This window comes from Bactrocera dorsalis, chromosome 1 (assembly GCF_023373825.1).
Source record: "Bactrocera dorsalis isolate Fly_Bdor chromosome 1, ASM2337382v1, whole genome shotgun sequence".
NCBI classification, from domain to species: domain Eukaryota; kingdom Metazoa; phylum Arthropoda; class Insecta; order Diptera; family Tephritidae; genus Bactrocera; species Bactrocera dorsalis.
Window position 1 is genome coordinate 107,727,675 of NC_064303.1, and position 21,544 is coordinate 107,749,218.

At 36.5% G+C, this 21,544-nt stretch overlaps 3 protein-coding genes and 1 long non-coding RNA gene across 12 annotated transcripts in view; 3 read left to right on the forward strand and 1 right to left on the reverse strand.

Moving 5' to 3' along the window:
• Window positions 1-12,584: 12,584 nt before the first annotated feature.
• Window positions 12,585-21,544, reverse strand: part of LOC105222363 (dnaJ protein homolog 1) — a 66,621-nt gene continuing 57,661 nt past the window's right edge. For all 9 annotated transcript variants that reach the window (XM_029548718.2, XM_029548716.2, XM_029548719.2 and 6 more), the window contains exon 7: window positions 12,585-13,346. In XM_029548718.2, coding sequence (XP_029404578.1) covers window positions 13,116-13,346 — 231 coding nt within the window. In that variant the 3' untranslated portion in view covers window positions 12,585-13,115. The remainder of the gene's footprint in view (window positions 13,347-21,544) is intronic.
• LOC125775543 (uncharacterized) lies at window positions 13,353-21,510 on the forward strand. Its single transcript, XR_007421201.1, has 4 exons — window positions 13,353-16,581; window positions 20,496-20,885; window positions 20,947-21,064; window positions 21,336-21,510. It is a non-coding gene; the product is annotated as an uncharacterized LOC125775543 (long non-coding RNA).
• Window positions 16,704-18,581, forward strand: LOC105222362 (C-type lectin 37Db). The gene is made up of 4 exons (XM_011199652.4): window positions 16,704-16,862; window positions 16,925-16,968; window positions 17,035-17,152; window positions 18,226-18,581. Exons 1-4 carry the CDS (start codon window positions 16,757-16,759, stop codon window positions 18,444-18,446), a joined length of 489 nt encoding a protein of 162 aa, XP_011197954.2. The 5' UTR covers window positions 16,704-16,756; the 3' UTR covers window positions 18,447-18,581.
• Window positions 19,252-19,984, forward strand: LOC105222361 (C-type lectin 37Db). Its single transcript, XM_011199650.4, has 4 exons — window positions 19,252-19,402; window positions 19,460-19,506; window positions 19,565-19,673; window positions 19,730-19,984. The coding sequence occupies exons 1-4, from the start codon at window positions 19,327-19,329 to the stop codon at window positions 19,945-19,947; spliced, it is 450 nt and encodes a 149-aa protein (XP_011197952.2). The 5' UTR covers window positions 19,252-19,326; the 3' UTR covers window positions 19,948-19,984.

Consider the following 21,544-nt stretch of genomic DNA (forward strand, 5'->3'; position numbering starts at 1 on the left):
CAGTTACTACGAAAGTCTCAAAATCTTTTTTTTTTGTTATTAGAAAACCCCAATGTATAACATTGAATTTTCTTTCATTGCATACATAAATAATAAAAAGTGCCATAACGAAACAACAAATAAAGAAACAAATAAAAATGTTTTAACAAAAAAATTTTCAAAATTTTTAAACATAAAGAAAATTAAAAAAAAAAGCATATTTAAAGAAAAACCAAAAAGAAAAATTTATAAAAAATAGATTCACGTTCTGGGATTATTTCAAGACAACACGTCAATGACATCTTCAAACGGCGTTACATACAACAAACAACAACAGAAACAAATACAAAAGACTAAATAAAAAAGGCCAAAAAAGCGTCTAATTTCAGCTTCACTGCAGACACAACAAACAGCTCATTGCCATTATTCACACATCCGGCAGAATATGGATGAAACGAAAGTACTTGAAGCCGCACTCCAGAATTGCCATCATCTCGAACGCTCCATCTACGAGTCCATACGACTGGTGCGTCGCCTGAACATACGCTACAATTCCGATTGGCTGCTGAAGAACTATAAAAACTATATGGCAAACATTTGGTCGCAATACCAGTGCACGAGTCAAGTACCGGAGACGGCGCGCAGTGCCACCTCGGTGCGCTCGATGCCCGTGCGAACGAACAGCGTCAAGGCCGCGCGTACGCTGTTGCCAAAGAAATCGTCGCATGTGGCGTTGAGTGCGCGCAGTTCGCACGAGTTGTGCGGCATCAGTCGACAAATCAACTACAAATTCATCAAAATCAAACGCAGCATGGAGACGCTCATCCATCAGATACAGCATGCTATCGAGATATCGAATCGCCAGCGGAACTTTGTGCATCTAAATGTGAATGCACGTGACAGTCGAACACGTATCTGCTGCCATTGAGCGCCTAACAATGAGTCACGTGGTGGATGTGTTGAGACGAGTTGGTAGTACGATGACGATGTTGGTGTATAAAGAAGTCTATGGTTCCAGCATGCTTTGGGGCACTCTAGCAATGGAGTTTCAATGACGTGTGATTTATTTTCGGTATTTCGAATTTTTCTTCGCCAAAAGACTAAAATAGTTTTCGCGTCTATATAAATATGTATGTATTTGGTACATAAAATATTTTATATTTAAATAATTTTTTTTATAAAATGTTGTTTTTAATAAATATTTTTATGCGTGGTTTGTTGTATTGTAATAAATTCGAGATAATTTCTGCATATGCTATATTTTCTCGGCTTAATAACGTACGAACTGCTATTATGGGGCCCAAATATTATGACTAGAAGCTAAGTCTTATGGAAAAATAATCAGCTATCTTTTGAAAAATGTGATTTAAAAAATATATCCTTTTGATAAACTTAGACTTAGAGGGTATCATTCTCCACTATAAATGTTACAAAATGCATTTCAAGCCAAAAGTAATTATATGTCTCACGATTGTTCTTCGGAAACCGCTACTAAAAATTTGATCCTACTGGATCTATTGCTTAGAAACTCCTACGCAATTCGAATTTTCTAATTACTTTTATTTATTTTTTTTTGTTTTTGAACTGATAAAAGTTATACTTCATTTAGTTATTTCTAATTAACAGATTGATTTTTAAACCTTTGTAGAACAGGAGGTTTTATTAACCAAAAATTTTAAAGTAAATGCCTTTTCTAATCCCAATCTATTCGAAACTCTTCCAGAATTGAAAGTCTAAAGATAACTTTTTTAAAAAATTTATAGGAAAAAATAATCCATTTCGAGATTCCCCTACTATTTTAAAGAAAAAAATATGGAAACTTAAATTTGTAACGCGGAATTTTTATTATTATTCGAAAGAACATTCTTTTGCATTTATTTTTTGAGTATTATCTCTTTCAAATGTTGGCTTTGACTATATCTCAGATAGTTCAGATAGTTCCACTTTCTATGACTCGTTTGGGTATTTCGACTGATAACTGACGAAGGACACGCGTGCTTTTTTTCTCCAGAGTTTGAATCGAAGCGAGATTGTCGGTGATTCCACTGGCTCACAAATTTATTTTTCTGGAATGGCTGCTCTGTAATCTATCCAGGCAGACATACCCATTGTGCCAGAAATGGGGCTCATCGCTGAACACAAAATGTCGGTCTTCTTGGAACTTTTCAAAGAGCCAAGAGCGAAGCGATGATGATAACATTATAACCTGACACGACTCACGCGTGATCTGTCAAAGGCGGTGCCATTTTTACCTTCAGGACATACCCCCCTCTATTTATTTTCGATATTACTGTTTCATAGGAATTGAAGATTTGCGAAATTCAAGGCCCATTATTTTAGTTTGTGCTTTCCTAATACCGTGTGAGGTAAGGATTGAAAAAGAACTGCTTCGATTTTTTTGTGCTAATATAGTTTATTTTTAAACATAGAGAAAGCTTCAAAGATCTATGACCTTGTTCAGCAAGCGTTGGTCAGCAACCTGTCAGGGTTGCGAAAGCCTTATGGCCCAGAGTGGAACGTAAAAACTTTATTAAACTATAAATATATATGGTTATTATTATAACAAGGCTCTCAACACCGCAATGAAAGACCTCCCAACTAGACATTGTTCCATAGTTGTCAAAGTTGCGATGAAGGTGATGAGGTGGAAATATCTAAACGTTTTCTCTTCTGCAATCCAGCTTTTGCCAGACTAAACTTAAAGCATCTCGGTTGCCATACTTTTTACGAACCCGGCGAACTGGGTTGTTGGGATTGATATTAGCCGCCTCAATAAATTTGTGGCAGGTTTGAGGCTTTTTTTATATGCAAGGGTATTATTGGTCCATACCTAGCAGTTCTAGTAAGCACGACAAAACAAGTCGGTTTGAGTCAATCTGAGACAGTTTAGCCATCGTCGGTCTATTTGTGTTTAAGCAAACTAGTACCTCACTTTTTGAGATATCGACCTGAAATTTTGCATAGATATTTTTTTCCTCAAGAAACAGCATATCTATTGGACCGCTGATATTGGACCAATATAACAAAAAGCTGCCGTACGAACTGACCGATCAAAACGAAGTTCTTGTTGGGAAACTGTTTTATTTGCCAAGGATTTTGTAGCTCTGGCGTAACCGGAATTAGCATTTTTCTTGTTTCATCATTATCAGTAACAGATATATACTCAGCGTCAACTTTTTCTTATTTTCCCACTCAAATATGTGGCCTATATCTCAATACATCATCTAAAGTAGTCTCTGATATCAAATTCAGCAATTCATTATCTAACTTAATAACTCTTCAATATATAACTATTATTTTTTTTTTTTGGAAAAAATTATCAGGTCGTGACCTAAAATCTTAATTTTATTTTTCGATTAAGAAAATCTTGATTTTTATTTTTATCTCTCTTTGGTTTCATTTGAAAGCTCTTCAAATTGTATTCAAATTTTTAATTTCAGCCAAAGAACGTACCCTCAATTGATTATCAATTCAATTAGCTCAATATCTTACAAACATACATATGTAAAACATTTATTCGTTTCAACGAAATTCTATAAACTACTAATTAAGCGTTTTACTTTACCCAAATTAACCAGTTGACATTTTACGCATACAATTTCACACATGAAAGTAAAATTCCAATTTAGCACTCAATGGCATGCACGCACACAAAGACGCACATCGCACACACACACTCACGCATGATTGTGAATTTGCACACAAATATTTTTCAAAGGCTTTATTACGCACCGGCAGGCCTACCTAATACCCAACTGGCTCATTAATGCTATTTATTTACCTGTGAGCACAGCTGGAATATTGGGGCCGATTAATGGTTAAAGGACTTTAGCAGCAACTAAATATTTGAAAGGTATGCGAGCAACAAAGGCCGGCAATAAAGCAGGCTGGCAGCCAACAAGCACTAACAAAGTTTGCTTGTAGCTTTTCCACAGCAACTTTGTATAAATAATTTTAAGGCTTGCGTTTGTATGTATGTACATATACTTATAGGTATTTGCATGTAAACAGGTATGCCGGTTAGTGTGCGTGTGCCTTGTAAATGCTTTAAATATTTATGATGCCAGTTAACCAAATTGAAGCACACGCCATGGCGTATACGTAACATTCAATGAGAGAAAATGTGTGGATGGGGTAGTATGTGTGTGTGCGAGTGTTTGCGTATCAGCAACATTATGGCGTAAAACGATATGTCCGAATGATATGTAAGCACACACACACTTCTAACCAAATATTTGTGCTAGTGTATTAGTAAATATGCATATATGTGGGTGTGTATGTATTAGTGCACTCATAATACACATAATTGCAATTCCATTTCTATGTTCGTCCGTCTGGCTGTATTCAGCGCGCATTCATGCATCTAATAACTATTTATAGACGCCACATACAAATGCAACTATATATCTGCACGTATGTGTGTTGGTGTGCACATCTAGTGTTTGTTGTAAAATTGTGCGCAAATAGAGTTGCGTTTAGTTTATCTGTGCAAACTTCAGTTGCCCGCATTTCGCAGCGCATTCAGCACATTGGCAAACTAAACGCACCAATAGTTCATCTTCAGCGACGCCAACCGCCGCGTCAGTGTACTGGCTGAGCAAATATGCGCGTTATGAGCTGGACCCTCGTTGCGGAGTGTTTGTGCGTGTGTGTGTTTGCGTGTGTACTTATCATATACTCAAATATATGCTCATCATATTTGTACTGACGTATGCACTTGCTAAGCACTCTCACATACATATTTACTTGATTTCCTAAATGCTTTTGGAGTATAACCGAATAAACCGCAAGTGCTCGAAGACAGCGTACAGTGGCGCTTTTAAAAATAATGCAGTTGAGTCCAATATTTTTTGAGCAAAAAATATTATAACAAATTCAAATGAATTAACTAAGATTTGATATATTTTAGACAATATTCTATGATTCTTAACGCAACACGAATTGAACTCCTTAATACCGTCCTTAAATCACGTCTCTAAGCGATTTATATTTAAAAGTTTCATATTTACCATTTATCTACTGCATCATTGCCTCTTTTTGAACGGAATGAGTTAAAAAAAATTAATTTTTTCGGGATCCCGAAATTATTTTTTTTTCATTCGGGATCCCGAAATTGTTTCTTCTCTGGTTATATTATGAACATTTCAGCGCCCTCAAAATATTCCACTCCATTTTGTGCTAAATTTACATTAACTGAGGGAGAACTTCAGTTTCGATGCTGCAATAATCCGAGCTGTTTGAGGAGCCGTTCTATAAGTTATGGAATAATAAATTAATTCTTTTGAAGACCCGAATATTATATACGCAGTTTTTCATTGAATTTCGCCAATATTCTCGAACTCCCCGAATCTTTGAATCCTGAAGTGCTTCTGATCTTTCATGTCAGATAGTTTCTTTCGGTCTTCTGCGGACCAAGACTTTGCTTATGTACTTTTTTTACTTTTTTGTACTATTTTTATTAGCAGTTTTACAATCCTAGATAAATTTATTGAACGAGATAAGGATTTGGTGAGTGATGTGAATCCCGTTTTAGTCGGGATCCCGAACTTTTTAACTAAGTATTTCTTCTGCAGTTATCTTATGGACATTTCCAAATCCAAAAAACAGTTTCCGGTTCCGAATTTTCTACTGTTTTGATAAATTCAGAGTCCCGAAAACATTTTCAGATCTAATTTTCTTCGATTACTAGCCCTTTTTAAAATTTTCGATTGAATGTTTCAAAATCAACACCGATTCTCGAAATCCCAAACTACCGAAATCCCGAATTTATTTTGTGATCTTTCAAGGCACCTAGCATTCTTTTGGTAATCGATAGGCCTGGCCTAATTATGTTTATATTTCCTTAACTACACTTAGGAAGTTCAGCAATATTTTGAACAGTAAAATACTGAAAAATCTTAATATTTATTGAGTGAAGGCCATCATTAAGAAGTGTTTCTCTTTTATTCAATTTCAGCCATTCTTTCGGAAATAGAAACTGAGTTTCGTGAAATATTGTTGACCGTGGTGTCTTTCTTTTTTTATTTTAAGCTTTTTAATAGCACTCAAATTTTCATCAGATTTACCCACTGTACCAACTGTACTCATACGTCATCCATAAGCTACCACGAATTATGCTTCCGAATTCGCGGTCATTTTGTACATTTTTCTTTTAATACTACTCATATGTTTATGCTCATCAACTCACATATACTACTCACAACAACTGACAACTGCTTCAGGCTGTCGGTAGTGCAGCAGCTTTTCACGTCCACTATGGGTAAACATGTCTATAATGCACGGACGTACAAAGATTGCTCATGTCTCGCTTTCTATCTGTCTATTTGTCTTGCTGCCTGCTGCCCAGTCTGTCTGCCTGCCGGTTATTTGGCGTCTGACGCGCCACCAATCCAAGCAGTTCATCCAATTTATCCCGACGCTGTGCGATAAACTCTCCAACGACTAAACTACGTTCATCTTCTTGTCCATCACAAAGCATTGGATAAACATTTCACATTAATTCTCGGCAAGAACACTAACCACAAGTCACGCAGCGCCCCACCCGTTCACTTACCACATATGTATGTATTTAAGCTCGTATGATTGTTTAGCACGGCGGTTAAGGAGGGCGCTGGTAAGCTCGACAGGACTTTTGCTTTGAATTCTCTGGTAAATAACACGCTTCGACGCTGTTGAGCCTTCTCATGCATCTTCGTCACAGTTGCTCGGACCAGCAACGCACGCCTTCACCTAAAACACCGCTACACTTTTTATCACATACGTACTTTATGTACTCGTATGTGTGTATCTTCCCAATAGTTGAGTCTTTGCTTGTTATTTACTATCTGCTTGTGCATTTTTTCATTCGGTTTTGCTTTGCTCTGGTCTTCTTGCCTACACCACAGCAGCAGCAGTTCGTGGTTTTTTGCCTCAAGCATTTTTCTTTCAGTCGCTCGCCGTTGCAAGCCGTTCGAGACGTGCTCGCCGGCAAATCCAGTCAATAAATTGTACCACAAATGCGGTTGGCCGATACTGAAATCGATGCCGGTTCCACTCTGCTCTTGCTGCACGTAACGGTTCTGACCACAATTTAAGTGGATGTAGGGCTACCGAGTTCCGAAAGTGTGGGCGAGAGAGGTAGTCGGGTGGTAAAGCGGAGAGCATGCGATAAGCAGCGCGGAAGTGTAGTGAAAGTTGGCAGCTGGCTGTTGGATCGACTGGCTGGCGAGCCGCCTGGCTGATTGCTTGTAGATGATTGTTGCACGAAAGTAGTCGAAGATTAATTTGGTGGATTTTTCATTTTTCAATATCGATTACGATTGGTGAATAATGATGTTGTGAAAGTTGCTCACACTGAAACTGAAAATACGAAGATAAAATAGTGAGAAGATGCTACGGAAAGAGAGTGTACAGCGGTATTCCGATAGTTCCAACCCCAAAGCACTCCAACGATTAGACGAACAAAGACGTCTAATTGTCATTTGTGGTTTTCCCAAAACCTGATCTTAGCAGTAACTTTCGGGTAGTTCTTATTGAGTTGAAGTAGAAAAAATTTGAAAGAATTTGAAAGAACCTTTAAGACTACAAACAAATCCCTTTCAGTGTTTCGAATTTCATATACAATTTCATATCGGGCATCTTTCATGTACTTTTCCACACAAGTGATGTTCCGTAGCAATACAACTAACTTTTCGTCGCGAAGTTGAATCAATATACACGATTTTTCCGGCCGCTACTGTACTTCGGAGCCTGCGCGCACAGACTGGATTCGGTAAATCTGCGACAGAGACGTTTGATATGATCAAGCCGGCTTACCCAGATGTTGCTTTAGCAAGAAGTGGTGTGGACTTTTCGGAGGGTCGGGAAGAGGTCGCTGATGAATGATAAAATCCAAAGTGAAAACGATGCTCAGTGTCTTTTTGGACATCAAAGGTATCGCCCATCATTAATTTATTCCTCCTGGACAAACCGTCGACGCCAAGTTTTACGTGGAAGTCCTCAAGAGACTCAAACGAAGAGCCAATCGGGTCCAACAAGACATCGCGATTGGATTGGTCTCTCCACGAGAACGCCCCGGCTCATACCGCCGTTCTTGTGAACAGCTACCTAACCAAGGCCGGCATTCCAACGCTTACGCAGCCGCCCTACAGCCCAGATGTGGCCCCCGGACTTTTTTTTGTTTCCTTGCTTGAAAAGGCCGAAGAAAGGCAGATCCAAGCAGCATGCTCTTTGGCTCTCAAGGCTATTCTGGAGAATGCCTTCTGTGACGCCTTCAATTCTTGGAAACCGCGCTGGCAGCGCTTAATCGATGCAGAAGGAGCCTGTTTTGAAAGTTTTTAAAGAATTGTAACGATTCGTTCAATAATTTTTTTTAAATCGAATCAGTCCTATTACTTTCCGGACAAACCCTGTACGTACATCTCTCGTGCTTAAGATGGTTAGTACTTCAGACTTAGACCAAGAATTTGCAAGGTTGGTTTTTCTAATGGCAAGAAAGCATATTTCCAACAAAGATTTTTAGTTAATTTATTAATATTCATAAATCCTCATCATGTTCGGGTGACAGGCAAGGATTTTTATAAATGATTGATATCTTCGTGCGTTAATTCAAACCACCCTGATGTAGAACTAAATTATGGAACTATGCTCCCTGCTCTCCATCTTACAAATAACATACCCAAAATTCCACTTAGCAAATGAACACCATACTTGATGCCCATATCTACTTATAAAGACACATATACCTACAAATATTAGCTTAAGCTCTAGCAATCAGCACTTCTAGCTTCAAAATATATGGGACACCCTCGCATCTATGCACATATTCGCATTCTTATTAAAAGCTCATTAGATATGCCTTCAGAAGGAGAATTCTGGAGCATTCAAATAATACATACCTATGTGAATATAAAGGGTGATTTTTTAAGAGCTTGATAACTTTTTTAAAAAAAAAAACGCATAAAATTTGCAAAATCTCATCGGTTCTTTATTTGAAACGTTAGATTGGTTCATGACATTTACTTTTTGAAGATAATTTCATTTAAATGTTGACCGCGGCTGCGTCTTAGGTGGTCCATTCGGAAAGTCCAATTTTGGGCAACTTTTTCGAGCATTTCGGCCGGAATAGCCCGAATTTCTTCGGAAATGTTGTCTTCCAAAGCTGGAATAGTTGCTGGCTTATTTCTGTAGACTTTAGACTTGACGTAGCCCCACAAAAAATAGTCTAAAGGCGTTAAATCGCATGATCTTGGTGGCCAACTTACGGGTCCATTTCTTGAGATGAATTGTTGTCCGAAGTTTTCCCTCAAAATGGCCATAGAATCGCGAGCTGTGTGGCATGTAGCGCCATCTTGTTGAAACCACATGTCCAACCAAGTTCAGTTCTTCCATTTTTGGCAACAAAAAGTTTATTAGCATCGAACGATAGCGATCGCCATTCACCGTAACGTTGCGTCCAACAGCATCTTTGAAAAAATACGGTCCAATGATTCCACCAGCGTACAAACCACACCAAACAGTGCATTTTTCGGGATGCATGGGCAGTTCTTGAACGGCTTCTGGTTGCTCTTCACCCCAAATGCGGCAATTTTGCTTATTTACGTAGCCATTCAACCAGAAATGAGCCTCATCGCTGAACAAAATTTGTCGATAAACACATTTCGAACCGAACACTGATTTTGGTAATAAAATTCAATGATTTGCAAGCGTTGCTCGTTAGTAAGTCTATTCATGATGAAATGTCAAAGCATACTGAGCATCTTTCTCTTTGACACCATGTCTGAAATCCCACGTGATCTGTCAAATACTAATGCATGAAAATCCTAACCTCAAAAAAATCACCCGTTACATATATACACATGTGTGTGTAATTGAGAGTATATCTTACTCCACCGGCTAACTTTATTTTCACGCTTTTGGACTTACATATACTTACTTTTTTCATATGTATGTATATATGAAAGCTTTTATGCCTTTATGCACGTCTGCAGACGTTGCACTTAAACTCCTCACCTCTGCAGCTGCTCCATAGATCTCCAGCTGTGCATTTGCACCCCTGAATAAAATGTTGTTTTTGGCACATCTTCACACCACTCGCGCTCCATTTCACGAAAGCTTATCTGAAGTGCGTGGCCAATGCTTCCTTGTGTCTTTAGAAGAAGTCATATATGATGTATACGCGTATTAATATGTAGCTAAATCCCCTCACGAAAAATGAAATATATCTTCTTAACGAAATTATAAATCATCCCCAAAGGTTGGAGCGTTTCCCCATACACGCTTATTTTCGCAGTAAGCGTGTTGACATGTGTGCGTACATATGTATGCGTTGTTATTAGGAATTTGATTTGATTTTTCGCGTACCTTTTCCACGAAATGAGGGTTAAAATTCCTTGTTCGTCGAAAGAAAATTACGTTATTAACGGTGTTATTAATATTGCACTTGTCTCTCGAAAGCATATCGTAGCAAGGAGATTTTTCTTGTACAACAAAATTGTTCTGTAGTATAGATATTTACATTTCTAGTGGTGACACACGACTGCAGAAAGGAGCTGACAGTTCGAAATGACTGCAGGAAATGTTAAAAGCTAGGCAACAGGAAAACAATGGAGCATCCTTTAAGCACCTGGACCGCACTAGCAAGACAATGCTTGAAAAATTTGGGAACCCCACGGTATGAAACAATGGAAGTAGTAAGGCCGCAGAAGGTAAGCTGTAGGATTTCATCTATGCGCTGGGGCTAAGTGAGTCAATGTGAGTCAGGAGAGGGCACCATAGACCAAAGGTCGCGCTGCATTCCTCATATTTCAATCAATCAATCAAGGCCGCAGAACCTATTGAAATTCGCATCGACAAATGACTACTTGTCTATAGGTGAGTCATTCGATGGCCTACAGAACTAAGTTGGTTTATACAAACTACCTATAGTATGTATATATGAGTGAGTGTCTACTTGTTAATTATTTTCAATCACGGAGTGGAATTTGTTCTGAGCGATCATTTAGATTTATCGCTTGCCCTTAAATGTTTTTTTTCTAAGTAAACATCCAACAAGTAATTCCCAAAAATAGGAGAGAAATCGTGCTGCTAAGACTTTTCAATTTCAGCACAATCGTGCATATACCATTGATAGAAAAACCAGAAACCATTAATAAAAATAGTCAGGCAAGAAATGTGTGCTTAGATTTTGGTACAGAAACAGAAACTAACACGACTTTCTAAACATAAGTTCCGTAAAGCCTATGAAATTTAACTATAATTATCTTAATTTTTCGTAAATCATGTTTCAACTGTCATCAATAGAGGTGATTCAAAAAGTAGTTTCTTTCACGTCATATTCTGTGAAAGCATGCCTGTGAGTATTGCATACTTTTAGGCGTCAATCTATAAGACTGTTCAGTTACAGTATCTTCAGTTCGTGAGTTCATGAACGAAAGAAGAGAAATTGAAGCTTAACAGACAGAGAGTTTACACCCAACACCCTATCCCTTGAGACTTTGAGTTGCAAATAATAATTAAATAGTTCGCCGCAAAATTCTACTCTGGATCCGCCGCTGATTGAACCTCATGATATGGGCGACATTTGGATTCAAAAAGACGGCACCACCCCCCCCCAACATGGTATCAATCAATAGATTTATTAAGGGAACACTTCCGTGGGCAGATCATTTCACGCTTTGGGCTAGTCGATTGGCACCAAGATGGTGTTATATCACACCGTAAGACTTATTTCTGTAGGGAATGTAAAGTCTAAAGTCTATGCAGACAATCCCACTTCGATTCAGTCCTTGAATCAAAACATCACTCGTGTCATTCGCCAGTTACCAGTCGAAATGCTCGAAGAAGTCATCGAAAATTGCACTCAATGGCTGGACCATTTCTAACGTAGTCGCTGCCAACATTTGAAAGAAATAATCTTCAAAAACTGAATGCCAAAGCATGTTGTTTCGAATGAGAATGAACATTTCCTGATAAATTTGTAGTTTTAAAAAAGTAGGGAACTTCGAAATGGATCACTCTGTATTATTATCATTGTGAAATGTCATTGTCTTTTTACTGAGTCCACTATCTTATTTTTTCCAAAAGTAATCCAGACACATTATCAAATAACTAATATGACAGATGGGCAAATGAAAACACTAACAGTTGTTTTTAAAGTCCTCCGCTATTTAAACACACAAGTATTGTGTTTAACTCATTCTCTTTTGGAATACTCAGGTTAGAGATGACGCAGACTCTAATATATGTATGTATGTAAAAGAGATATTATCATTTTTTCAAGGTTATAATTCGAGAAAAATAAATTATAAACTTGATGTCTTAAATATAATTTCTTCAACTTTTATTGCATCCATGAAAAGGAGCAAAAGCGAATGCGCCACTCTGGTTAACTTTCTAACGCTCAACGAGTTTGACAATTGTTTCACTGACGTCACACTAGCGTTGTCATTTTTGCTCAGTTCTTTCGCAGGTGACACTCCACTGTCACTCATTCAAAATTTTCTCTCTTGCATTACCTTACAAGAAAGTTTTACTCTATACCAAAGAAAACAAGGTAATTTAGTTTTTTTTTTCTAATAATTTAATGTTATTTCAAAAAATAAGGTTAAAATTAAAATTAAAACATGTAGAGGACGTAGAGATGTTGCATTTAATATAATTTTAGTTGCTTTACACAAAAAATATTTATTTTCCCTTTTAATTTAAATAAATTCTAGACAGTAAAAGTAATTTGTCACAAAACAAAAAAGTTTAGAGAGTGAAGAAAGAGTTTGTTGATCCAAAAAAAAAAACACGAAAAAGCAGACGGTTGATAGATGGTAGAGAGAGCGAGAGCCAATTTGTTCTCTTTGCGGCAGTAAATGTTAGTGATCCGGGCAAAATGTTTGCACTGCCTCTTTGTTGTCTGATGATGTCTGCAAAATAAGATTCACTCTCATATATCGATGTAAATTGTATGTATGTATGTGGGGCTAACAGCTGCGTTTGTTACTATTATATAAGTAATTCTTCATTTCTATTGTTTTTGTTCACTCATTTGTCTCATTTGTACACATATACATATACATATATATACAGACTCTGCGCTCTCATTTCTACGCTCTTGCTCACTGCTACTGTTTATTTATCTCTGCTCTACTAGTATTATTATTGCACTCTCATGACAACAACTCCTTGAGCAATTCCTTTTGTTCGAAGGTCAACTTTTCCGGGAATTGTATATCGAACGCCACCAAAAGATCACCCTTTCGCGACGGATCCTTGGGGAAGGGCAAACCGTAGCCTTGTATACGTTTCACCGTATTCGGTTTGATGATCTCCATCACGGTGCTGATGCGCAAGCGATCGCCGGACATTGTAGGAACTTGGAAGATCACACCGCAGAGAGCCTGCATATGAAAAGAGAGACAAAAAAAAACACAAGTGCATTAGTAAAAGATATCTGGTGAAGCAAAGCAGTATAAAGATTGGGTATAATGAATAAAAACAATTCGTTTTGTTTGCTGTCGCCTTTTGAGCGATGTACTTGGTGTATCAAAGGGATTTTAAATATCGTTCAATCAAATACCAACTAATCCGCCCACAAATAAACAATTCAATTTCCTTTGCTTTCCTTTTTCTTTTTTCCTTTTTTTTTTGCGTCCTCAACCTGCAGCATGCCTCGACTACTTGTTGTTGTAGCTGCTGCTTGTCGCCAATTCAACAAATTATCAATCTTCCTTACAACTAAATACGCATACAAAACTGTTTATCCTGTCGGCTACAATGGAAATCGTCTATACTCAACTAATGCCGTTACATTTCGTCTTTCTATCATGTACATGTGTATTTGTGTGTGTGAATGCTTTTCATTTATATCTTAATGCGACATCTAAATCCTTTTTTTTATATACTTAATCGCGCTTAAATATGCTGTTGACAACTTGTTTGCTTAACAAATACAAACCACTAACCATCATCGCATACATACATACAAACACATACAAGCTTTTCCTATTAGAAAGCCCCCACCACCTGCTAGAGCTTTTCATTCAGTTCATCAATTCACTTTCGCTTTCACTTAAACATTTGTTGATTTTAGTTTTATTGATTGTTTTCCGTACAACTGTGTATATGTATGTGCATATATTCATATATACATATTTATAGACCCTGTAGGACTATTTATACGCCTAGTGATATACGAAAAGTCATGAGTCATGGCTAATGGAATGACAGACTTTCGTTGATCAAGTATTATCCATCAAATCTACGTACTTATACTGAAAATTATATTTTAGCAACGTCATATACCCGCAATGATCTCAGAGAAAACTAAAAAATATGCACGATAAAGCGTTAGCTTTGAGATGAAAAAATCTTTATCTTGAAAAGATTTTTATCTTGATTTTGGTCGGCCAGTTTGTTAAATGCTATAGTTAGGTTATGTTCGGTTAGGTTAGATGGATGATCCAAGATTGCACGTGGATTGATATATGTTGTTTTGTAGCCATAGAAAAGAAGAACTCCTGTGTTCGAACTTCTAAATCAGCAAAACGCTTAGTAGTTTAATTTCTACTCCCGCCAGTTCGGTGGAATGTCTGAAGGTATGCGTTCCCAAGTGGTTTAGTCTTGGCCCCCCAAACGCGGTACTATCAAGAAGGAAGTGTTCAGTTGTTTCCTCACCTCATCTTCTTCCATACTTTTTCTGGAATTGATAGAGAGCTCCTGATAGTAGACCCCTCCAATAACTTTCTCCCCAGTTTTGGCCCATCCGTAAAGAAGCTCACTGTCCATCTACTCCAACGGCTATAGTTTCCTCCGCGATAAATGGCGGCTCCTTCAAAGTTCGGTTTAGCGACTTCATGATCTAAGTGATTCGGTATGAAGTCGAAGTGTGTGTCTCAGGTACGTATTCTTTTAAGAAAATCAATCGTAAGCAAAATGGATTTGAGTTCCATGGTTGGAGTGGATCTTAGTGCGCCACACATGCTGATGAGCGTCGCCGTTGAACGCTCTCGAGTTTTCTCAAGTGTGGACTTTTCTAGAGCCCTCTATCACATAAACACTCCATAGAACAAAATGAGCTTGACTAAGGTGTCATAGAGCCAGAAGACCACTTTCGTTGAACGACCCTGCCTTTTACTAATGGCTCCTCTACAGCATTATAAGGCAATCGATGCCTTATTTACTCTGTCTTCTCTGATGTCCTCAGTATATAGATCGCACAAAACAGAAAACCTTTGAGGATGTAACGGCGTTAAACAAATTATCTGCGAAAAAAGTATTACCGCATTGAAAACCATGCATCTAAGAAACACGCTTTATTACATCCATATAATAAAGTATGGAGTGGATGGGTCCAAGTCTCTGAAGTTTGTTGTTGTAATGAAAGTTTTGGGCCCTAACATACCAAAATTATTACAATAGAAAAAGAAAAAAAAAACTGTTTTTACAATGGAAGCATCGATTCCAATGGGGCACATGAGTCTGTATATGTGCACATACATATATGCCGATATGTCAAAGCTTCTTATAAGAAGGTTTGTTTATGCATTTATCGGCACAGTGTTGGCAAAAATGTCACAAATCCTTTTAACATATCCTTTTCTCTCAACATATACAGACATGTATATATTTATACTCATTGGTTTTGCTATTGACGACCATTTATTCGCTGTTGACACGCACAATCTAAGCATGAACATATGTACATACATAAGTGTATAGGAATACGTCGGACATTTGTATATACTTTTAAGCCTTAAATTCAGAACGCTTAAACGACAGATGCTGTTTGCTTTTGCTTTCGATGAGTATTTTATGCTCCCAGTTTTTTCAATTGCCTACTTATTTGTTTGTATTTATTGTGAGTGAAAGTCATCCATCACCGTTTATTTTCTATAACAAATCAATGAGTGTGTGTGGGCAAATATTGTTTCATAAATAAAAACAAAGTGATTAGAAAAATGTTCTGGCCTTGCGATGAGTAACAAATTCGTAAATAAATAAAAAATGTGACGATTTAATGAAAATCTATAAAAATTATGACGTAAGAGATCTAATTTACACAAATATATACTTACATCTACGGGAAATATGTTGCGAATTTGCTTAAACGGCAAAGTCGGTATCTTTTTTCATCGCAAAATATTCTCTATTTGAAGTGTATTTTCTTTGCCACTTACAAGATAATGAGTCTATTACATATATATTAGAGATTGATAATTATTGTCTAAAATCAACCAAAACTGAGACTTGATATGTTTTAGTATGATTAAAAGACTCCGTGCTTCGAAAAAGTTACCACAAACACTGTTTTTGTATTAGATAATGAAGACTAACGGTAGCCAAAGCTGAAGGTTATGAACACTTATAAATTGGATCGAAATCATTATTTAATTTTTAAAACATCAAAACATCAAAGGTGATTTAGCGTTCGTTTCAAAGAGTTCTTTCGTTCTCCGTGTTTTCAGCTGACACTGAAAGAAAACTTTGTGAACACAAATCATTATGTTGAACCAATCATTTAGTATTCACATCCGCCATTAATCACCCTTTATTTGTACTTTCATTTATTTGAACAGTAATTATCAAATAATTCGATTCTAAGAATTGTTTAATGACAGAGTGATAAGAGAAAAGGTGCACTTTATGAAACACTTGATCAAGTTGATCAACAATCAACACTTATTTTAAATCATTGCATTTTGATTACAAACGATCCGAACAATATTAAGTGTTTCCCTCTTTTGGCTATAAATTATAGTCACTACTTTATTCGGTGTTATTTCAAATTTGTTCTGTGCAGTGACAAGAAATGAAACAAGTTGCCATCTTTAGCGCGATTCTTGTCGCTTTGATACATTGTGTCAGTGCCGGTGATGTTCCCTCTCAGGATATCGCGAGGCCCAGCAAGGGAAGACGTAAGTCACACTGCAGTTTAATTACTTATTACATTGAGGTTTCAAATATTTTCCGCCAACAGTTGCTCCAGTCGAAGGTAAACGTTTTATACTTAGCCTGACGAGTGTAAGTGTGACAGCAGAAATATTGAAAAATGCTATAAATATTAGCAAATACTATCTTTCCTTTCAGATGAACTGGTTTGCTGCCTATGGTTTTTGTAATCAGCAAAACACTACACTTCTATCACTGGAATTAGGAAACGCAGACAATAAAAAGAAAGAGTTTAAAGCTTTTATAAACTTATACCGTAAGTTTCTCAAGTATTCGTTAGACTTGGTGCTTTCAAAATAACTACTTATAATATTTTACGGTGTACTCAATTACAACCATTTGTTTGTTCGATTTGCTACTCTGCAAGCTCTAGAGAGTCGATGGCAGCAATTGGCAGCCTGTTTTATATGTGAAACCCTGCTCATCTAGCTTGCTAAGTGAATTATTAGTTACTTGCAGTTATTCAAACAAATTAAGTCACACGTTTTCGGTAAGCGTTGAAGTAGTAGTCTGGTAACTTGGGTTCAAAAAATTGAACTTTTTTTTGCTTAATTTCAAAGTACAATGTCTTGAGAATATACTGTGAAAATTTCAGACAGAAACTCGAAATATTTCGGGAGTTATAACTAGTTTTCTAGAGCGCTTCTCAGTCCAACTTTTAAGGTCGGCCGAACTTTAAACGAGTTTTTCTCAAAACATTGTTTTTCTGGTCGACCCGGGTCCTAATTTTTTTTTCTACTGAACCGATTGCTTTCAAATTTTAACAGGCTGTTCTACAAACTTATAGTTCTCGTCGATACTAACGAAAAGTTTTTCTCACACCTAACTTTTTATTTTACAACCCTTTCTTTGCTAAAATAAAAGGAGTTTTTTTTTTCAAAGTCCGCCATTTTGTTATTTACACTTGAAATTTAACTTCAGTAGTTCCGACCAGAATTTCATGTCTATAGATTAAGAATATTCAAGAATATTTGATTTCAGATAACATCAAGAGCCAAAATCACCCAACTTTTTTTAGGTTGCAACTTCGAGTGACAATAATAATAGTAATAAAGTATTACATTTTTTTAAATATATGTATATATTTTTTATAATTTCAATATGTACATAAAAGCACTCTAAATATTCAAGATAATTCATTTTTATTTTCCTGTAAAAAAACCACCCTCCAAAAAAATCATGAAAATAGGCATAAGTTACCAGACTGCTATCTTAAACGTATTTGCCATCACACATCAATTTCAACCATATACCCCTAAGCGAAAAAATTTTAAAAGTTCCTTATTTTTTATTACTGAAGTTCCTTTAATTAATTTCTCATTTTTACAGATCTCGAAGATCATGAGTACTGGCTATACGGTAGTCGGCTAGAAGACGATGTAACCTTCCGTTGGGGTTTAGGTGGTCTGCCAATTTCTTATACCGATTGGTCTACCGGCCAGCCAGATAACGCGGGTGGCCAACAACGCTGCATGAAATTATTTAAGACTATCCTGTGGGACGACGATAACTGCTTTTCTAAATATTACGCTGTTTGTCAAAAGTACTAATTGCTAAGTAAAGTACTAATACTAAACTAAGCTTTATTCTTAGTTGGAAATGTCTGTTTAATTCTAAATGGATATTACTTCTAAACAGGGTTTAAATACATGAAATGACTTTCTTATTAAAAGCATATATATAAATTAATAACTCTTTTAAATTGTATCACGAATCAGAGCAAGTAGATTGTAAGAATTTTCTTTAAGGAACCTACTACTTAAGCAGTACTTTTAGAGCATTTCTGCTGAAGTTTTGAAAAAAATTCCTCTAGTGTCAGTCCTTGCCCTGATACATATTGATTTCGATTATGTTAAAACTGTCTTGGGAGGACTAGATCTGACTCGGAATTTTTATAAAATTTTCGATAGCGGCAGACCTGGTTTTGATACAAGTAGTTGCCAGTTGTGTTAGACTTTCGATAGTGGCAGACCATCTTCTGATATAATTAAGATTCGTTTGTATTAGACTATCTTGAAAGAACTAGATGTGATTCAAAGTTTTATAATTTTTTTCCAGATTTCGCACTGAGATGCATTGGTTTTTCGAACAGTTCTCTTTCTGTCCTATAGTCTGTTTCAACAGTTTGTGTAATGTGTTCGGTTCGCTACTCACTAAAGCTTGTTAAATATAATTAATTAATTTAAAAATAAATTATTTTTTGTATCTCCCTAAATACTAAACTTTATATCTAATAAATGATAATCGACCGCAACCTATTAGTATGTACATTTTGGCATGGTGGTCCCCTTTTTTACGCTTTGATTGCTGGTGTGAAATTTTTTATTACCTATAACTATACTTATATTACCCTATCTATTAATGTACATTATCGAGACTATAAAGTGTTCGAAGCTAGTTCAAACAGAGTAGTTATATTCAATAATAATTATGCAGCTAGCAAATTTGTTTCTGCTTATTTTTGTTATTCAAATATATAATCTAGAAGCAGACGACCCAGAGTATGGTAAAACTATGCCAAAAGAAAATTAAATATATACTACAATTTATATTTTTTGCGCAGAAACTTCTTCCTTCAATAGAGATGGAATTGTATTTAGCGTTGGTGAAGTGAGTAAAACTTATTTTAATGAAAGTATATGTATATAATTATCAAAATTTCTTGCAGATGAATTGGTTCGCCGCCTATGGTTTTTGTACTCAACTAGGCATGAAATTGCTTACGCTGCAGTCGTCAGTTGATAACGAAGTATTCAAAAAAATAGCCGAACATTACAGTAAATTATTTTGGAATATATACATGCGACATCTAAACATACTTCTTAATCATTAGAGTTGCAGGAAAAGTACTACTGGTTAGCTGCTAATCGTTTGGAAGACGATGTGACGTTTCGTTGGGGCTTAAGAGGTCCGCCACTCTCTTTTGGAAACTGGATTTCGGGCCAACCTGACAATACGGAAGAAGTCGAACGCTGTGTAAGAGCGGAAGAAAACCACGAATGGGATGATGAAGATTGTTTTACAAAGCATTTTGTCATATGTCATTACTGAATATTAAATATATTACGTGCATGCCCGCACCTATGTATATAATTTTGAAAATTTGTTTTAGCAAAATTTGAAGCAATGTAATCTGTGTACTCTTTAGGAGTGAGGATTCTAAACTTACTGCAAGTTGATTACTATTTTACTATGATCAGTTAACGAATCTCAACGAAACGATCATTTGTGTTGTCTGAATAATCAGGAGTTCTATAGCAGTTTAAGTCACCTCCGAATAGCTGATATGGTTCAAAGGAATTTTACCAAGTATAAAGTAACATAAATATAATCCAGAATTTTGCCATTTTATTTTAGAAAAAACGTCTACGATTAATATAGCGTTTGTTTGAAAGAGTTCTTTCGGTTTCAGTGTTTTCAACTGAAACTGGAAGACAACTTGGTGAACAGAAGTCATTTTGTTGAACATATCGTTTAGGCTCCCTAGTATTTACTTTCGCCGCTGATCATCCTTTATTTGTACTTTCATTCCTTTCATCAGTAATTATCAAATAATTCGATTCCAAGAATTGTTTAATGACAGAGTGATAAGGGAAAAGATCCACTTTATGAAACACTTGATCAAGTTGATCAACAATCAACACTTATTTTAAATCATTGCATTTTGATTACAATATTAAGTGATTCCGTCCTTTGGCTATAAATTCTAGCCAGTTCTTTAATCGGTGTTAAATCAAATTTGTTCTGTGCAGTGACAAGAAATGATGCAAGTTGCCATCTTAAGCGCGATTCTTGTTGCTTTGATACGGTGTGTCAGTACTGACGCAAAAGGCAATGATGTGCCCTCACAGGATTCGCGAGTCCCAGAGAGGGAAGATGTCAGTTATTCTGAAATATATTTACATATAACACTGAGGTTTCAAATAAATATCTTCTGTCAACAGTTGCTCCAGTCGAAGATGACCGTTTTATAAATCAGCCTGACGAGTGTAACTGTGACAGCAGAACTATTGGAAAAAGCTATAATTATTAGGTTATCTTTCCTTCCAGATGAACTGGTTTGCTGCCTATGGTTTTTGTAACCAGGAAAACACCACACTTCTATCACTGGAATTAAGAAAAAGCGAGAATTAAAAGAAAGAGTTTAATGCTCTTGTTAATTTATACCGTAAGTTTCTCAAGTTTATTGAATCGGTGCTTTCAAGATATTTACATATTACTCAATTTACACTATTTTCTTGTTCGATTTGCCACTCTGCAAGCTCTGAAAAGTCAAAGGCAACAATTATGGAACTTGCTTTATACGTAAAGCCCTACATTCCTTCGTTAGTCGCAGTTGTCCTCTGACATCAATAATATTTCAACCACATACCTCTCAGCGAAAGAATTCTAAAATTTCCTTATTTTTTATTGCTAAAAATAATTTCTCATTTTCTCAGATCTCCAAGATCGTTCGTACTGGATATGCGGTCATCGTCTAGAAGACGATGTAACCTTCCGTTGGGGTTTAGGTGGTCTGCCAATTTCTTATACCGATTGGTCTCCCGGCCAGCCAGATAACGCGGGTGGACAACAACGCTGCATGAAATTAGATACATTCAGGGAGTGGGACGATGAAGACTGCTTTGCAAAATTTTACGCTGTTTGT